At 38.2% G+C, this 18,501-nt stretch overlaps 1 protein-coding gene and 1 pseudogene across 1 annotated transcript; both read right to left on the bottom strand.

The window, feature by feature from the left end:
- Positions 1 to 2,655: 2,655 nt before the first annotated feature.
- On the bottom strand, positions 2,656 to 3,956 carry LOC145233142 (uncharacterized). Its single transcript, XM_080097801.1, has 5 exons — positions 3,594 to 3,956; positions 3,355 to 3,517; positions 3,216 to 3,286; positions 3,032 to 3,150; positions 2,656 to 2,961 (listed from the first exon to the last, which is right to left on the bottom strand). The coding sequence occupies exons 1-5, from the start codon at positions 3,727 to 3,729 to the stop codon at positions 2,752 to 2,754; spliced, it is 699 nt and encodes a 232-aa protein (XP_079953927.1). The 5' UTR covers positions 3,730 to 3,956; the 3' UTR covers positions 2,656 to 2,751.
- Positions 3,957 to 9,225: 5,269 nt separating this feature from the next.
- Positions 9,226 to 9,330, bottom strand: LOC145235280 (U5 spliceosomal RNA; annotated as a pseudogene).
- Positions 9,331 to 18,501: the final 9,171 nt, after the last annotated feature.

Here is an 18,501-nt window from a genome sequence, read left to right as displayed (position 1 = left end):
CTAAATTAGTAACGAATTCCAACATGTGTTGCCATTTAAATTTTTTAAAAGGGTCACATGACCTACAGGGTTACTTGAAAGGGGCCATGAGGCCAAAAAGTTAGTTTTAGTGAGCCACCATCCACGAAAGGTTGAGATCCATTGGGTTAGAGCACGGGTCTCCGACTCAAAAGTTTGTCCAGGGCCAATTTTTGATCTGCCTTGAAGCCGCGGGCCACATGCGCCCTGAGATTTAAAACTTTCAAAGGCCTTGATACTGCATGCTACACCATTCTATTAACACTTTACGCCTGCTCTTTCCAAACCAAAGTTTTGGGTTCTTGAATGATTGAAGGCGCTATTTTCGTTGACCTTCAGGAGGTTATGTCTTTAAAATCTTTTTTGCGTGTTCAAGGCTTTTTATTTCACCACAATCATCAGTGAAAGCAATTGTTTGCGCATAATTCATAACTCAGTTTTGTCTGTGATGTCACAAACCGCTTTTAGATCATTGATATGCGTTACCAAGCAAATAATATCCAGGTGGAATGAATCTTAAATGCTGCAGTGGTAAAACTGAAAATTACTTTCAGCAGGTTAAGATTTAGTTTTGCAAAAGCGTTTAATTGACTTTAGCATTGGATTTATCTTTGACCGCGAGTTCAATTTGTTTCTTATGAAAATCACCGTCCTGGGCAGGCCCCACGAGAGGGGGGTGCAGCCGGTGCGCCGCACCGGGGCCCATAATTATTAAGTTGAAGATTACAGGGTGAAATGTGTACTTTTAAAATTGTTTTAAAACTGAAAAATGTTGATGCTAATTGCCGAATGTGGAGTTTGATTTGTTTGTAGTGCATCTCTATGCAACAAGTTTTATGATTGTTACGTTGGTGCATGCACGAATTTTAGCAAGATCTCTTTTTTTGATGTTTCTGCTTTTTTGTGCCACAGTTGCGTCCGTTGTTTGGTAAGAATTAAGGGCTATGCAGACATACGCGTTAAACGTCAAGCGTCTGGCGTTGGCGATGTGACACTCGCGTCAACCGATAAACGTCACGTCTAGCGTCAAGCGACAAGGGGTTACACACACACTACGCGGTAGGCGTCAAAGCGGACGACGGTACATGCTGCAAAAAGGTATTGTTGTGATGCAAAATCAGCCTTTATCTTCACTGAACAGTTAAAATGGATAGAATTGACCTACTGCTTTTATTGTTGCTGGAACAGCAATTGATTCTTATCATGATACTTGTTCGCAACATTATTTACCCAAGAAGGTAAGACATATTTCACTATCAAAGTGCCTAAATCAATTTGTTGAGGATTTTAGTTTATATGCAGAGTATGGGTTCGTCCAATCTTTCAGGACAGAGAAGAAATGGGTGAGTTTAACTTGGTGAAAAACATGCAGAATGACCATCAAAGCTTTCACAAGTACTTTAGAATGGATGTGCAAACTTTCTATGAACTACTCCAGAAAGTAGAACCTTTGATCAGCAAAAAGGATACCCACTGGAGAAAATCAATTTCATCTGCACAAAGACTCGCAATTACGCTAAGGTGGGTTTTACTTGTTTGTTGATTAATGTGCAAGTTCATTATTTTAATATGACCACATTTATTACAGGTTTTTGGCCACCGGGGACTCTCAAGCAACCATTTCCTTGAGTTACAGAGTTGGCCATTCAACTGTGTGCCAAATCATCAATGAAACTTGTGAAGCAATATGGTCTGTATTGCAGCCAGAATACCTTAAACCCCCACAAAGTTCAGAAGAATGGAAAATAATTGCAAAGGAATTTGATGATTTATGGGATTTTCCAATGTGTTTAGGTGCCATAGATGGCAAGCATGTGGTCATTCAGGCCCCCAAAAATGCTGGATCTGAATATTTTAACTACAAGGGAACACATAGCATTGTATTAATGGCTGTATGTGATGCACATTATTGCTTTACTTTGTTAGATATTGGTGATTCGGGCAGACACAGTGATGGGGGTGTTTTTGCCAATTCTGAATACGGTAAAAAATTTATGAATGATGATTTAAATATGCCTGCTGCTGAATGTATTCCAAAAACCAATATAACTGTCCCTTACTGTATTGTGGGTGATGCTGCTTTTCCTCTAAGACCCAACCTAATGAGACCCTACCCAGGAAAGAGACTTCCTTTTGATAAAAGTGTTTTTAACTACCGTCTATCACGTGCCAGAAGGGTCATTGAAAATACCTTTGGTATTTTAGCCACTCGCTGGCGAATATTCAGAAGATCTATTATAGCTGAGCCCCAAAAAGCAATTGCCATAACAAAAGCTGCCTGTTGTTTACATAACTTTTTACAGATAAAAAGTAGGCAATCTTTGGAAAATGAAAGAATGTATTGTGCACCAACATATGTTGACCGGGAAGACAGAATGGGAAATATGATATTTGGAGAATGGCGATATGAAATTCAAAACTCCTCAAACTTCCAACCCATAGGTAGAATGGGTACAAATATGTATGCTCATGAAGCTGCTCTAATTAGGGATACATTTAAGGATTATTTCTTGTCAGAAAATGGCAAACTTTCATGGCAAAATAATGTAGTTAATCGACTGTAAGTGTATACATGCTTGTACTTTTTAGCTTCATGTGTATGTTTTATGTTCTTCAATACACCATTTCATGTTTATGTTCTTCAATAAACCATTTTCATGTATGCTACATTACCAATTGTGGAATGTAAGTTTGCACAGAAAGAAGTGATAATGAACAAAAAAAAACAGCAAATTAATCAGTGGAAGGTTTAAATTTCTGTGACAAATACTGCATTATGTCACTCATAGCCTCATATGCTATGTCTGTTGTCATGCTTTTCAAACTGTTGGCAACAACATTTCCAAAGTTGATGAATTGACCATCTTTTGATGGGTTTGGTTTCAAGCCTTTAATTTCTTCTACTGATGTTCTATTTTCATGTAACATTTTTAAAATGCCTTCCTACAACATAATATGGGAAGATCAATAATGACAACAATACAACATATATCAGTGGTTTAATTTTGCTAACCTCAAACTCTATGCGATCTGAACATTTTCGTTTCTTAGCTGGTCTAGATGAAGTACTTGGTGTAGAGGTAGATATGTTAGGGACAGGGGGATCATCTACAACTTCAAGTGTAATCATTTCTAAACATAAAATCAAAAACACACACATAAGTCATAAAAAGTACATGTTTAATGATTATTCATACCATCAGTTGTGTCTGCATCATCTTGTGTAATATCAAGAACTGCAGGGCTTGAAGGCACATTACCAACTGTCCTACAAAGTATGCAAAATTATTTAGCAGGTTACAGTAATCAGTTAAATAATGTCATTAATTGACATACAACTTGTGCCTTAAATGGTCATTCAAAAATGTAAGTGCATCATAGTGTTCCCAAGTTGATGTGGCTGAAGCTCCTGCACCACTTTTTTTGGCACTCTCTTGTTTCTTTTTTTCTTTCAAAAATCGGTCTCTTAGGCCCTTCCAACGTTTCATACAAACATCCACTGTAACATATGTATATGTAGAGTGAATTTGTAGAGTTATGTGCATGCTCTGTAAAGAGTAATTGAACTAACTTACTTGATTGACCAGTGCATTGACTGATGTTCTTCCAAATGTTTTCCTTTCGCTTGCTGTCCTTATAGTTACAATGCTGAGCATCGTACATACACGGAGAATCGTGTACCATTTGAATGAGCATTTCGTTAAACTCCATTTTCAGTGACTATACTGCTTATAACCAAGGTTTCTGCTGTTCCAAGATACTTTAAATGTGAAGCGTCAAGCGGAAAAGTTAAATCTGATTTAACTCCGACGCTTGACGCTTCAACTGAGAAAATCGTGCCGTCACGACAAGCGTGTCGTCGTGTGTGAATGGTACGTCGCTTGACGCCTAACGCAAAATCGCGACGCTTGTCGCTTAACGCGTCTGGTGTGAATCCCGCTTTATGCACATTTGCGCATTATGTGCTGGTGAGTTTTCTGGACGTTATAAAAGCATTTGTTACACGTATTTGATTTGGTCACAGCTTTGGCAGTAAGCGAAGTACTTTATTGGACCATATTTGTTAAAGTACACAAGCGATAAAGCGACAGTTATGTGTGTGTGCGTGTGTGTGTGTGTGTGTGTGTTTTTAGCAGTAATGGGGTCTCATGTCCGACTTAAGTCACATTTTTCGAAAGCTTGACTTGACTTGAGTCTTCTCAGCTGTGAAAAGTCTTGGCTTGACTCGGTATACCAACAAAAACAGGAAATCTTTTACCAGATAACCTGTTCAGTTGGCTTTAACCAAACAATAGCAGAACTTTACTGTGCGATTTGTAGGTATTTTTTTGGTATACCAAGTATATATATTTTATATTTTTGAGGTCATTTCATCCGGCCCTCGACCATATTTTTTGGTTTGCGAAATCGTATTGATAACTTTGTAACATTCAAAAATTAAACTACTCCCTACGAAAGTTTTCCTGTCGCGATATGTGGAATTGATATTACCTGGTTTCATAGGATTAGAACGCCTATGATTGATTCAGAGCCAGTTTGTTACGTCACAGACAAGACTACAAGTGTTGATTGTGTGCAAACAATTGCCTTCCTAGGTTACTTGTGACGTAATATACAAGCATTGCTCATAAGATGAGACTAACTATACCGGGGGGCGGCAACCCCTGGCACGTGGCACGCGAGGTGGTTTTTCATGGCACGCCAACCGATTTGTGTGTTTATATTGAAGTAACAATGTAACCTGTTACACTGCTTGTTTATAGTTTTTATCATGCCATGGTCTTAAAATTCAGCCTTTGGCACGCGTCGCCTAAAACGTAGCCGACCCTTTAACTATAGTCGCATTACCAGATTTTGGGATTTTAGAAATACCATGTCTTGGCGCTGAAAAAAGTTTGTGGTGACCCCTGGTTTAAGCGAACACAGTACAAGTCAAGACCAATATTTGCTTTTGAGCGTTTACTTTGCTGTACGAACGCTATAGTGCATGCAGTAAAAATATAGGAATTTTAGGTTTTTAAAACTCTAAAGGTTTGACGTTATTGTCCAAGCTGTTTAATGAGTGCGGCTAGCTTGCTTTTGTTTGTTCTTTTGGCGAATAAACGTATTAAACGCTTGATCATCAGCACACAAATAGTGTTCAAAGGGGGGCCCAGAAATTGACTTGTACCAGCATATTTTTTTTCTCTCCAGGGCCCTGGTCCTGGGCACCTAAAATAGTCCATTCGGCCTACTCAATATAATGAAATGTTGGTTGGTCTTCATAAGCGTAAACGTTCCTCATACGTAAAATAAAATTACACAGTAAACAAAAACTAAACGGTTTTCTGAGTTTACACTTGATGACCAGACTAAGATCGCATTATTTCATCATAGTTATGTATCACAAAGGTTCAATTTCTTTAACGTAGTGAGGATATATGGTTGTGAGTTAAAGTTTCATTACATTTTCTTTCTTGAACACTCCACGGTTGAGTAAAACAAACAAAGTTGGTCATATTTAACGAAACAATACTATTTTTTCATTTGCTAATAACGTCACGGGCCACGGAAAATTGCCACATCTGGCCCGCGGGCCGCGTGTTGGAGACCCCTGGGTTAGAGACAGGTAGAAACATAGGATCGAAGTAAAAAAAACAGGTGAAACAAAATGGCGGATATGACGAGCATAACACTAGAAGGCCAGGATTACTTCACCTTGTGGTTTCCCAACCTGGGGTTTGTACAGAACTTTATTGAGATTAAAGGACTGTGAAGGTTGAATAAAATTCTGCCCCAAAAGGCGAAAGTATAATAACGTATAATGCAGGAAACGAAAAACATAACAAGACCAAATTACGTTTGGGGTCTGCGGAACTATAAAATTTATAACAGGGGTTCGTGTCTACAAAACGGTTTGGAACCACTGCCTTAAATCGACACACGCATATAAACGCAAAAAAAACGATAAATGCACATGCGAGGCAAACCCCTGTGTGATTATAGGCCATTTTGCGCCAATCCCCGTGGACGCTGAATACCACCAAAGAACACTATACAGAGGAAGGCTAACTCATTGTGACGTTTCAATTCGTCACGCTTACCGAGGCTGGATAGAAACCGGGAAAATGGCTGGCGTAGGTAGCGAAGACTACATTTTTTCACAAAAATTTGGGTCATAGACATCGAAAACAATGGAAAAAAATCATAAATTTACTCGAGAAAGTTATAAGGGACCTACTGTTCGAAAATATGGACGGTGAAATTGATGTTCTAGCTGACGCCGGCTTTTCTGTACAGCAAAGTGTATTGAGCACTGAGACATCTACATTTCCAGCTCAATTCATAACAGAAATGAATCTAAAATTGAAGTTGTCGAACGCAGGTTTGGAGTTGGTGGGTAGTTTGCTTAAAACATTTGCACAACCAACAACAAAGATGAAATTGTAGGCAAGTTTCCTTTATTGTGCATTTGTGCCTCAACGCAAAACAGTACAAAAATTGTTCATCAAACCAAAGAACCAGTCACAATGTGCTCATATGGACAAATAAAGGCATTTGAAAACGACACCATTGAATATATTGGAGGGTTTTTAATTCGGAAGACATTGGCAAAATTCCCAGCCTTGTCTGAAGCCGTAGGGCAGGGGTGTCCAACCCGTGGCCCGCACGAAGGTTGTGAGTGGCCCGCGTGGTATTTTTTTGAAATGACTCATATTGGCAACTTAATCTCCTTCGTAATTTATGGCGAAATTTCATTCCGAAAAATTGGCATTGATTGTTTGTTAATTGAGTAATAATACACAACTTCAAGTTACTTTTATTGTGTCACAATGCACATTGTTACGCATCACAATTTCTACATTGTTACGTCACAATCTGACTCGTGCTTCAAGAGTCAGTCAGTAATGTTTCTTGGTTCTCGCGCAAAACGCATTTAGCAGTAAAACATCTTCCGCACTCTGCAGTGATATAAATTATGCCAAACAGGAAACAAAAAGCAAGTATAACGCTAACAGAACTTTCCAAGAAAGGTTGACATGTGACTTTAAATCCCCCGTAAGATCAGTAATTTCTGACAGCCATATGAAAAAATCGCTTCGTATTGCTACATCTCACCGAATATTGCCAAACTTGTCGGAGAAAAACAGTGCCAAACTTCACATTGAAATGTCGACGTGTGGGAAAAACTTTGTTGACTTAACTATATCTTGGTGTGTTTATTGTTTTTATAACTGTAAACGAGGATACTACACATTTCTAAGATTAGAATTTCGATGTGAGGATTTTGATTAGAAATTATAAGACAGCTATTTCTACGATTCCAAATTAGCAGTAACACTCAAGTGGCTCGCGCAATCGTTCGTAAACCGCGTGTGGCCCTTTGGCCAAAAAGGTTGGACACCCCTGGTCTAAGTTCTCTAAAAGAGGTGGTTTATGATCCGGAATTTAATCATCATTTTCCTCACAAATATTATGCAATACTACACATGCTGCTATTATGATTGTGGCATTGCGTGGACCTGCATCGCATCGTTTCAGCAAACACCTCCATCTTTGTTTTAAGCGACTAAATGCTTGCCCAACCACTCTTCTAGCAATGGACAATTTCTAAAATGTAATTATGTACAACTTTACTTCATTATTTCTACACAATGCTGCAAAATATCAATTAACCCCACCCATTACAAATGTGGCCTAGCCACTGCAGCTTATGCCTGCTAGGCCTGTCAGTTGTAGCATACATCCTGGGAAATAACTGCTAACTTTGTACCAAAGTACATTACTTGCTTTTCAAAAAAATCCTTGGTAACTAGCACCTTAATTTACCATAAACTTATTTTCACCCTGTTGAAATCAACCTGACTGTTATTTTGTGTGTTGGCATATGGACTCATTAACCATTTTTTTAATGGGTAGGCCCCATCTCCAATAATATAGTATGGAATATGTTTGTCTTCAATTATCATATTGCTCTGGAAAGCAAAGTATTGTAAAAATTTACCAAATTTTCACTCATTTCACACCACATGTAGCTTACCTGTGGAAACATGCTTCCAGATTCTGCTTTTGTGTCAAGTGGAAAGTTAGCTAACATTCGAGCATCATGCACCTTGCCAGGCCACCCAATCACAACATCAACAAATCTAAAAATAACACGACATACATAATAAAACACATAACAATCAATTGTAACAGGACAAGGATGCAATTAGGAGAATACCTGGTAGTTAACAAGCTTTATTGTATTTGTCATGGCATACCAAAAACATTTTTACCTTCCTTCCTTTATAGTCTGAACTGCCTGCATGCTTCGTAAGTAAAACATTTTTAAGTTGGAGTAATCAGGTCCATTTTCTGCTGGTTGTGAGATTGCAAGATGACACCCATCCACTGCACCAACACAATTGGGCATTCCTTTTTCAATGAAGAAAGGTATTGCAGTTTGTAGCAATGTTCTGCTGGTACCTCATAACGTCCATGAAGAGCGTTTTCACAATTACTTTTGTAGTTTGCACACTTCAATAGTAACCTTTTTTCAAAAAAAAAAAAAAATTCTATTAGTATGATAAGCCATGCGAGTGTGTCCATTTTACCTGCTGTTTTTAATACATATGTACCTCAAAGACTGTTGACTTTCCCAAACCAAAATGTTCACCGAGTGAGCGGTTTGGATAACGTTTTATAATAGAAAATCATTAAAAATAATTCCCCCGGATACATTCCGCGACCGAGGGAAACATTAAGCGGCCGAGGGAGACTTCCCGCCCAAGCATTTTTTCTGAATGTCAGGAAACAGCTGAATAAGTTTTAGGCAGGGACATTTTTTGATTCATATACTATTGTAAAACCTCAACCCAACCCTTATAGCACTAACCGTCAGCAATTTACCCGATATTTAGCGGTTTTCGCGACGTCCCGCCACCCATCTCCCGCCCATTCAGCGTTTTAGTGTCACCCATAAACACCCTAACACCACATCTTTTCCGACACGTGCAAGTTTGGAACCACGGGCAATGAACGGTCGACGTTTTGGCAAAATCGTGCAAATCGTGGCTATTCAACCATAAGATTACGTCATGTTCCCAAACCTCCTTCGCGTTCACGCGAATGGTTTTGACGAAAAAGTATCAAAACATATTCTGTTCCTATAGTTGTTATGAAACCAAGTTTCCGTTCGTATTCACGTGTTTTCGTGCCAAAAGTGTCATAACATTTTGCGAAAACTTGTGTTGGAACGAACAAATAGCAAAGACTCTTGAAAATACCCCACTCCACGGAAATCTTTAGTAAAAGGCGAAAGATTTGCTCGTGTTGAAGTGAGCTGTGTTTGAACGATTTTTTTGTATTGCGAAAAACAACACACGAAACAACCAAAGGGAAAAAACTGATTGAAAACAAAAGAGTACAAAACATAAAGGTTATAAAGCACAGCAGCGTATAATTTTTTCCTTTAAGTTAAGTCTTTTGGTTATGAGGTGGTGCAAAAGTAGGAAAATTGGACATATAACATGGAAGGAAACAAAAGGAAGCAAGATACGAACGGTGGGTAAAACAAAACTTTTGTTTAGTTGTCTAATTTATAACTTTCAACAACTGCAGATCGCATAAATGAAGCACAACCAAAAGAATGCAACAACACCATCATATTTTAGGAGGTTTTGTTGTAGCAGAATTTAGTAGGTACATGTGGTAAACAAAAGCGAAAAAGCGCTAGGAAATACTCGCCGCGAGATGTCGCAATTAAGTAATGGAAATTGGGTTTGCGTAGTTTTCTTTTCATCTTGTTGTTATGTTTGCACCATTCTATGAGGCCATAGAAAACAATAAAAAGGGGGGGGGGGGGCAAGAAAAATAAAATTGATTAGGCGGAATATGGCTGGCTATCCCATAGCCTCCCTCAATCCCTGGAATACTGGTAAAAAGGTTTGATCCATACGTTTTTGTTTTTTTCAAAAGAAAGTCGAGAAAAAATGCTCCGTCTAAATGTTTGTGTTATGCCATTAACTTGTGGTGGAATATTTTCAAAATGAAAATTGTTTCGGCCGCATGTTTGGCTATAGTAATTAAGTAAATAATAATTTCTGACCAGTATTCCAGGGAAGCCGTAATTTTTATGTCAATTATCAAATTTATGTCAAATTGTATTGTTTTGCCACTAATTTTGTTCATAATTTTTTGAATGTTTTGCCAATTGGGTTTGATGAATTTACATTCTGCAAATATATGCCAAATGGTTTCAGTTTGCTTTCGACAGAAAGGACACTGCGTGTCGTTATCAAGGGAAATATAGGTAAATTTGGTTAAGACTGGCAAGCAGTCGTGAAATATTCGATAATTCAAAGTTTGAGAGGATAGGGTTGAATTATCCGGATATCGGATAACCGATTAACCGAAGGTTTTTTGTTATCCGATATCCGTATATTTTCTTGTCGGTTAACCGGTTAACAAGAGATAGTGCTGCGCAAGCATTTGATCCGTTTTTAAGCATTTTTGCAAATCAAAAGTCTGTTTGCAGTTATAAAAATCGCTAACAACGTCCTGTTTATCTTATGGTAAGTGTTTACAGCGCGTCTTTATATTGCCCTTTCTCTACAATTGACAAAATCAACGAATCAATTGAAGTATTATTATGTCACAAAATATAACAAAGCTTATTGAAGTTATCACTGGAGATTCATGTATCGTAAGATGTGAACTAGACAGTGTATTCTTTGCAAGTGATTGAGTAAAGGAGGAAATTAAAATGGAATTCAAGCGTTTGAAAAGCGAAAACCCTGTATTCCTGTAATACTGTTTCCTGTAAAGGTGGATCGACAGGAGCTATGAGGAATCACTTGCAGTTAAAACATAAGATTAAAGTAGATGCAAAAAAGATTAAAACACAACTGAATTCTTTAACGGAAACAGCCGGTAATTCTTCAGGAACCAGCATGATTGACCACTTTTTTAAACCAACCAAAGATACGCTAGAGAAAGTTGTTGCAGAGCTGGCAGCTATTGACAGAATTTCTTTCAAAACAATTGCTACCAATAAGCAAATGAGGCAGGCATTCTTCGCAAGAGGATACAACCTGCCACAGACAGCACAAAGTGTCAGAAATCTTGTGATGAGATTTTACCAAATACTCAAAAGCGAAAAACGTAAGCAGATTGAAACGGAAAAACTGACGGGAAAATTGTTTTCTATTACACTTAAAGAGTACACAAGCACAAGAAGCAGAAGATACATGATCTTAAACTTGCATTACGATTCTGGCCACATTAATTTGGGAATGGCAAGAATAAAAGGCCGTTTGCCAGCTAAAAAAGTGCAAGAATTGGTAATGGAAAGATTAGATGAGTTTGGTCTGAAAATGAAAGATATTGTTGCAACTACGACAGATGGAGCTAGTGTAATGAAGAGTTTTGGAAGAATGGTTCCTTGCATGCATCAGTTATGTTTTGCGCATGGTTATCATCTAGCAGTAGTTGAAGAAACATTGGTCTTGTTCATTTGATTGAATACTTGTTCGATTCCAATTACGGTGGAGAGCAAACTCGACACGTTTGGCGAATACGGAAACAGAACAAACGTGATCATTCTTACGGCAACCCTGATGCAAAGGTTGCTGGGAGTTGGAGCAACGGAAACTGCCGCAGAAATTGTTGATGGCGACCAGTTGGAATCAATGGCTTCTACTGTGCGTGAGGAAATATCGGCGAGGTCTCTAAAAGAAGAACTTGATAGAGCAATCAGGTCAACATGCCTCCCTGCAACTCGGCCTTCAAATATCGTAAATATCAACAGATTAACAGTCCAAAAAGAATGTGAAGTTTTTGAAGCTTCAGGAAAAAGGCCAGCTAATCTCCAAGCTTTATATGAAGCCCTTCTTACTATTCAGCCCACTTCTGTGGAAGCTGAAAGGGCATTTAGTGCATGTGGACTCTTTGCTACAAAACTCCGTTCCCGTTTAAACGACTCTACAATCGATGCGTTGTGCTTCATTAGAAACGCACTGCAACAGTAACGTGTAAAATTGTTTTGTGCAGGACATCGCAAACATTTAAAAATAAACTTTTCATTATAAGATAACTTTGTAATAGACTTATCAAGCAAATTTAGAAAAGTGGTTTGTCACGCAACTACCGTTAACCGGATAGCAAAAATACAAATATCCGTTGTCCGGATATGAAAAATTATTGAACGAAAAGTCATGGTTGCAAAGTTAAAATTTTCCATTACTTAATGCTTAGCCAAACCAAAGTGCCAAAATGATGGTTTGAAAGCACCTGACCGCTACAAATACTCCGGCGCTAGAGGGTTTAACTGTGTTCTATATATGAATACAGGGTAGGAGTAAAGAGTCATGGCGGCAAAGACGTACTGTACGATACGAAATTACACACGATACAATCACATTGCAAATATAGCGAAAAATGGTTCCTGCCCTCCATGGGCTTTGTGAGAAAAACATATAAAATACAATTGTGTACTGGATGATAAACAAGAACGATTGACAAACATACGATGCAATTAAAAAACACGAAAATTAACTCGTGCTCTGCCGTAAATTGATTCACTTCCCAATTTAATTATCGCAATTGTTTTAAAAAAATGTTTTTAATTTTCGGCAATATCTCCATACTTGACAATTGTGCAAAGGGTGCATGAAAATACAACAACATGCAAATTTAACTTGCAAACAGAACAACATGCAAACTTAATTTTCAAACACAACAACATGCAAATTTAACTTAACTTGCAAGCACGTAACATGTATAGTTGTGTTGTGATTTTGTGCTTTGAACTGAGCGAGGATTGTGCACTTTAACTCGGCACGCTCGCTTTTGCAGTCGATGAACATTCCACGTGCCTTGCGATGTGAACATCGGTGTTGTAGAGGCACCGATTGCCGTACTGAATAGCAGTTGTAGAAGCAGCGATTGCCGTACATGCTTTTACTCTTGCGGGAGAGCGAGGGTGTTAATTACGATTGGCATATGTTGAAAATGTTCACCCATATATTATTTGATCAGACGTTTAAGACATGATAGGGACAGTAGTTTCGGAACACTTGCTTGTCTGCAACCTGGCCACGATCGACTTGACAAAAAAATGACTTTTTGCACACACGTCGAGAATGCTCGGTGTGATCAGTTGCGGTTCGTCTATTTACCCATATGTAAGGGTATTGTTGCAAAAGGCTCGACGCGACTTATAGTACACAGAAAATGACTTATTCGTGCGAGCCATTGTACTCAAGATACAAAGCAGATAGTTTCTACTCAGCTAATTGCCTTTGGTCGACATTAAAGTAGATTGTTTCTACTGAACTATAGTTCTTTTGTTTAATCTTCAATGGAGCAGACAGTTTCTACTCGTTAGCTGCTTTGTACTTATCGACGTGTTAGATAGTTTCTACAGAAAATTCGTCGGTAGAGCAGATAGTTGATACTCGAGGTTTTTTTGGACGTAAGGATTCCACTTTCGTATATCTTCATTAAAAGGGACTTGTCCGCATAAAACGGATGCGCATTGATAGACGTCGTAATATTTGGAAAGCAGATAGAAAAAGGACTGGTTGTCCGAAACGAAGTTGGCATTTGTGAAAAAGCACATTAGCATGTTTAGTTGTTGCGGACGATGTTTTTGTCCGGATGGATATTGCAATAAGGAAGCGATTGCAGGCGAATGGACGTCAAAAGTTCATCGTATGTTGTATCACCATAAAGTATGTACAGTAATATACAAGGGTCGTGACGAGTTTCATCAACAATCCAGATTTTGTTAATAAACAACTTCATCTAGTGGACTAATTGCTGGCATGCAGAAACTCTTCAGGGGTGGAGTTATGCAGGTTGTAAAGGGAACAAGACGGCCCTTCACACTTTATTGCTTGATCGCCCAGCGTTGATGAAAACGGCACATATTGTCGGGGAAGTTATTATTTATCCCAAGAGAAGGCCTCGTTGCTGGTTGTGCATTTCTTGACATGGTAGAAATAACCTCATCAAATTTTGCTGATAGTTGGTCAACTTTTGAGTTTTGTCGCTTATTTGACGGACCTTGATATTGTTCTGGATCGTGATAGCGATCACAAAACTTTCCCATTCCCTCCAAGGAATTAAAAGACAATGCCTTCACGATAGGTTGAACGTGTTGTGGCAAGAGAGACATGAATTTGTCTTCAAAAATGTCCTTAAATAAAGGATCGTTGTTGGGATTGCGGGGACAGGCAGCTAAGTCGCCTCATTAATCCACTGGGAGCTTCTTTGGAATCCAGAAATGTCATGTTGTTGAACGTTTTGAACCAAGATAACTTATTGCGCCCATACACTTGCTCTGCCATGGCATCTTTAAGAGCAGAATAAGGCGTTTCCGAATCCGACGACCGAGTTAAAGCTGCTCTGAGCTTGATGTAAAGTAGCAACGAACAAGGAATGTCGCAAAGTTTCATCGAAAATCTTGCTTGCGCAAAAGAAACTATCCAACACCTTAAAGTAGCTCGAAATCTCATTGTCCTCGTTCCGTAGAAGAGGTAATTTTAGAAACGAATACCGCATGGCGTTAAATTCGTTTTCAAGGGAATTTTGTAAGGTATCATTTACATGTTGTGACAGCGTGGTCGACATGTTGTGTTTAACCTCGTTAATTTCCTTATTTAAATATTGCGTCGAGCTACTTGGTGCAGTTGGACGAAACTCCTCGGAATTTGACTCATCAGTGGCGAACAAAATGACATCTGTGGTCTTGGTTTTTGTAGCGTCTTCGGCTGAACGAGCCATTCTACTTTTGCTGCAGGACCACTACTAAGTGTGTCTTTCTTTTGCGACACACTTTTGCTTTTCCTGAGCGACCAAATGTCACTGACTGTATAAACTGATCCACGGTGGTATGTGTGTATATGTTTGTTTCTTTCAAAATTTCAGTGCATGCACATGCAGCACATAAATTAGCATGCAACAACATATTATGATAAACAATTATTTAACATGCACACTTTATTTCACAAACTTGCTTGTGTTTTCTTATGTTACAAAATTATTTAGTGAAATTACTTCAACACACTAACGTTTAATAATTACAATGCACCGTTTATGTTACAAACTTGCTTGTCTTTTCCAATGATACAAAGTCAATCAAAATTTAGTTTACACAATAGCGTTTAGTAAAAAACATGCACACAGGGGAAATTTGCCAAGTATAGAAATATATCAAGTACGCTTACACTGTTAAATTTTTACTGGGAAAACTTCTGGCAGCTTTTTTTACGGCACTTTTGTAGATTTTACTGTGGAAACCCAAGTAAATATATACGTGCATTCCCCTGTTATTTTCTTCTGTTTTACATGTCTGTACACGTAATTTTTACGGAACCTGGCCAGTTAAATTCACTGAATAACCTGCTGTTAAATCTACAGGGAAAAGTCCTGGCAGTTTTTTTTACTGACAAGTTTGTCAATTCTACTGCATTGCAATACAACACGCTTTCAAGAACTGTGTTTTATTGTTGCAAAAATCCAGAATATTATTGCTTGTATGCCTGCATAATGTTGCTTAATTGCAAAACTTTTGGATGTGTGGGATTATGATCTGTACAAACGTATTTGACAAGTAAATCAATCAACACCTCAAGCATGTAATTCCACACAGCTGTATACCATATGTTGTCACCTTTTGTTGACTGTTTGTCGTTGACAATTGTACGTATATACACATGTTGTTTCGAAAGATACCATATCACATTAATATCACTATAACTCAATGAAGAATTAGACCTAGCAAGCGTTGGGGGCGCTACATAACTGGTGATACCCCGACGTGATCAGAACCCGCAACACCTTCTGATACTTCAACCAACCAAGCAGCGACGTGACTGAAAGTAGCAAAAGTCGATATGGAAATGGAAAACAAGCACAAAGAAGCGGACAAAGCAGAATGGACCACAACGTCGATGACGATGTTGTTTGTTAAAAACGATCAAAGTTAAGTTTGCATTTTGATGAATGTTGTATTACCAAGCTACGCCTAACTCTATGTTATGTTGCATTTATTTACACTTTTCAGATCCAACGCCTAGCCCAAACTTGGGATATGTCAAAATTTAATTTATTGCGTAATTGTCTAAAGCTTTGATAACTTTTTGGTGTACGGTAGTTGTAAAATGTCAACTTAACTATAACTTGCATGAAGAAATATGTAACGTTTGTGTTTGATACGGTGGAATAACAATCTACTTAATGTGCTGTTTATGAGCAAAACGCACACACCGAGCGATCAATGAAACTCGCCGGCATGTCATCTTTAGAAACCCTCGACTCACTGAGGTTGCGATTATGTGGGAAATCGTATTAAGCAGGTCGCAAGGCTGCCACATTGCATTCATTCATTCATTTTTACTGTCTGATCCCACGGTCTGTAAATCCTTGCATTAGGGATCGTCAGCTCCTCGCAAAGCAAATTCGTGATGCCTCAAAGCTAGCGAGTTGAGCTTAGTATTAGGGTGTAGAGAACTTTGCAAACTGTTATCAACGTACAAACACATAATTTCTTGTTTGGCCGGATTACCAATATTTTGACGTAACCCTTCGCCTACACTAAATAGTTATCACAATACGTTTGCCGCAATTTTGCTGTTTATGTTTTTGTTTTTGAAGTTTTTCATCCGGACAAGACCAAGTAACATGCACCAATACACAAGCAAGCACCGCTGAAGAAATGACCACGCTGAAGAAAACAAACAATCATGTCGACCTCTGTACACCAATGAAGACACTGACCAAGCATGTACAAGTCGTTGAACAATTTAAAAGACATATCCGAAGAACAAAAGAGCGCGCAATGGTCATAGGAAAGAACTGTTTGGCGGCGGTCGCTTACGTGTTTGGTGATGTGAAAAGTCGAACTTTTACCAAATTTACCCCAATCGTAATTTGTACCATTATACAGAAAACACTTGTCCGGGGGGATACCTATGTGGGATTATGATCTGTACAAACGTATTTGACAAGTAAATCAATCAACACCTCAAGCATGTAATTCCACACAGCTGTATACCATATGTTGTCACCTTTTGTTGACTGTTTGTCGTTGACAATTGTACGTATATATATACATGTTGTTTCGAAAGATACCATATCACTTTAATATCACTATAACTCAATAAAGAATTAGACCTAGCAAGCGTTGGGGTCGCTACAGATGTATCCCACAACTTTTCCTTTTTTTGAAGTTTTGCTTCCGGGTGCATTGATTTCCACAAAATACCTATACATACAAAAAAACATAACAGTCATTATAATTTTATTTGAATAAACAATAGATTTTACACATAAAATCAAACTATGCAATGTTTTTTCTTCAATTAACATAAAAAATTACAACTAAAAACATAATAAATCACAATTAAATCAAAACCTGTGGTTAAAACCAACATGCCCTTAAGTTTAAAAAGAAAAAAATACACTACCTGACCCAACAGACTTATGGCTTTTGTACTTCATGTTTGCATGAACTCCAAAGTTGCCAATGCACTTTTTGGATACTCAATATTGAATATGAAGTAGGTGGCAATACAGCATGACAATGCAAGAAACAGGTCACTGCAAGAAGTTACTATGTTTTTTTCAACAATGACCTTAAAATGTTTGGCAATTGCTGGCATGTCCCCTAGAATAAAAATGTTTGTACTTAAAACATACACATACATACAAGAATGTATATTGCAAACTCATCAATTGCTATAACATAAGGAGTAGTTTCGCTTTCTTCTATAATAGTGCTTAACTGATACTCATCCTAGACACAAAGTGCATTTTTGTTAGAAGTGAACTGTGCACTGTCATCAAAAAATGCAGCACTTACCTTGAAATATTTGAGAATGGTCTTGCCTTCTTCCTTAAAAAAAGCAGCCAGAAGGCTTACCACTTCAGATGACTTTGCATCGTTATTTTCAAATTGGGAGCATTGGTGCTTAATGGATTTTAGCACTGTTTCCACACTTGGTCGAGCATTTAATTTTAGTGACCTGAAGCAAGATTCAACAAAGTAGATGAGAAACCAAAAGTGCAATAATTCCACTTTGCTCACCTATACACCTCCATGCTGCGATGAGCAATGGTTGATGGCAGATGTTCTGCGTGGTCTTTTTCCAATAGCTTCCCAAAATGGAAAAGTAAAAACTCGGCCTCTGTCAAAAATGGCCATTGTGTCAGCACCATTTGGACAGGGGAGTTTTTATTAATTAATTCCCGTTGCATGAAGTAAGTTTGCTTCATGAGGTTTTTGGTATGTTGCATATCCCATTCAGATTTTGCTCTTTTAAACTCTTCCAATAACCAATTTTGCAAAGAAGTTCGGTTTTGGGTTTTGTTTGGAACCAACCAATTTTTGACACCATACGGAGTTTTTTTACTTGCAGAACTTTGGACATCAGATAAATGCTGCAGTTTTCTTTTTTTGCGTATCACGTTTTCCCATCTGTAGTACAGCTGGTTTGCAATTGAGTTGTGGCCATCACC

Source organism: Phallusia mammillata, chromosome 6 (assembly GCF_965637545.1).
Source record: "Phallusia mammillata chromosome 6, kaPhaMamm4.hap1.1, whole genome shotgun sequence".
NCBI lineage: Eukaryota > Metazoa > Chordata > Ascidiacea > Phlebobranchia > Ascidiidae > Phallusia > Phallusia mammillata.
The sequence above is the reverse complement of the archived record's forward strand: the minus strand, read 5'-3'. Positions and strand labels throughout refer to the sequence as shown.

Coding starts and splice junctions, on each gene's coding strand:
- LOC145233142 (XM_080097801.1), bottom strand. CDS start 3,729: ATGGAGTTTAACGAAATGCTCATTCAAATGGTACACGATTCTCCGTGT. Junction 3,518..3,593: donor TCAATGCACTGGTCAATCAA/GTAAGTTAGTTC, acceptor CATATGTTACAG/TGGATGTTTGTATGAAACGT. Junction 3,151..3,215: donor TGATGCAGACACAACTGATG/GTATGAATAATC, acceptor TTTTATGTTTAG/AAATGATTACACTTGAAGTT.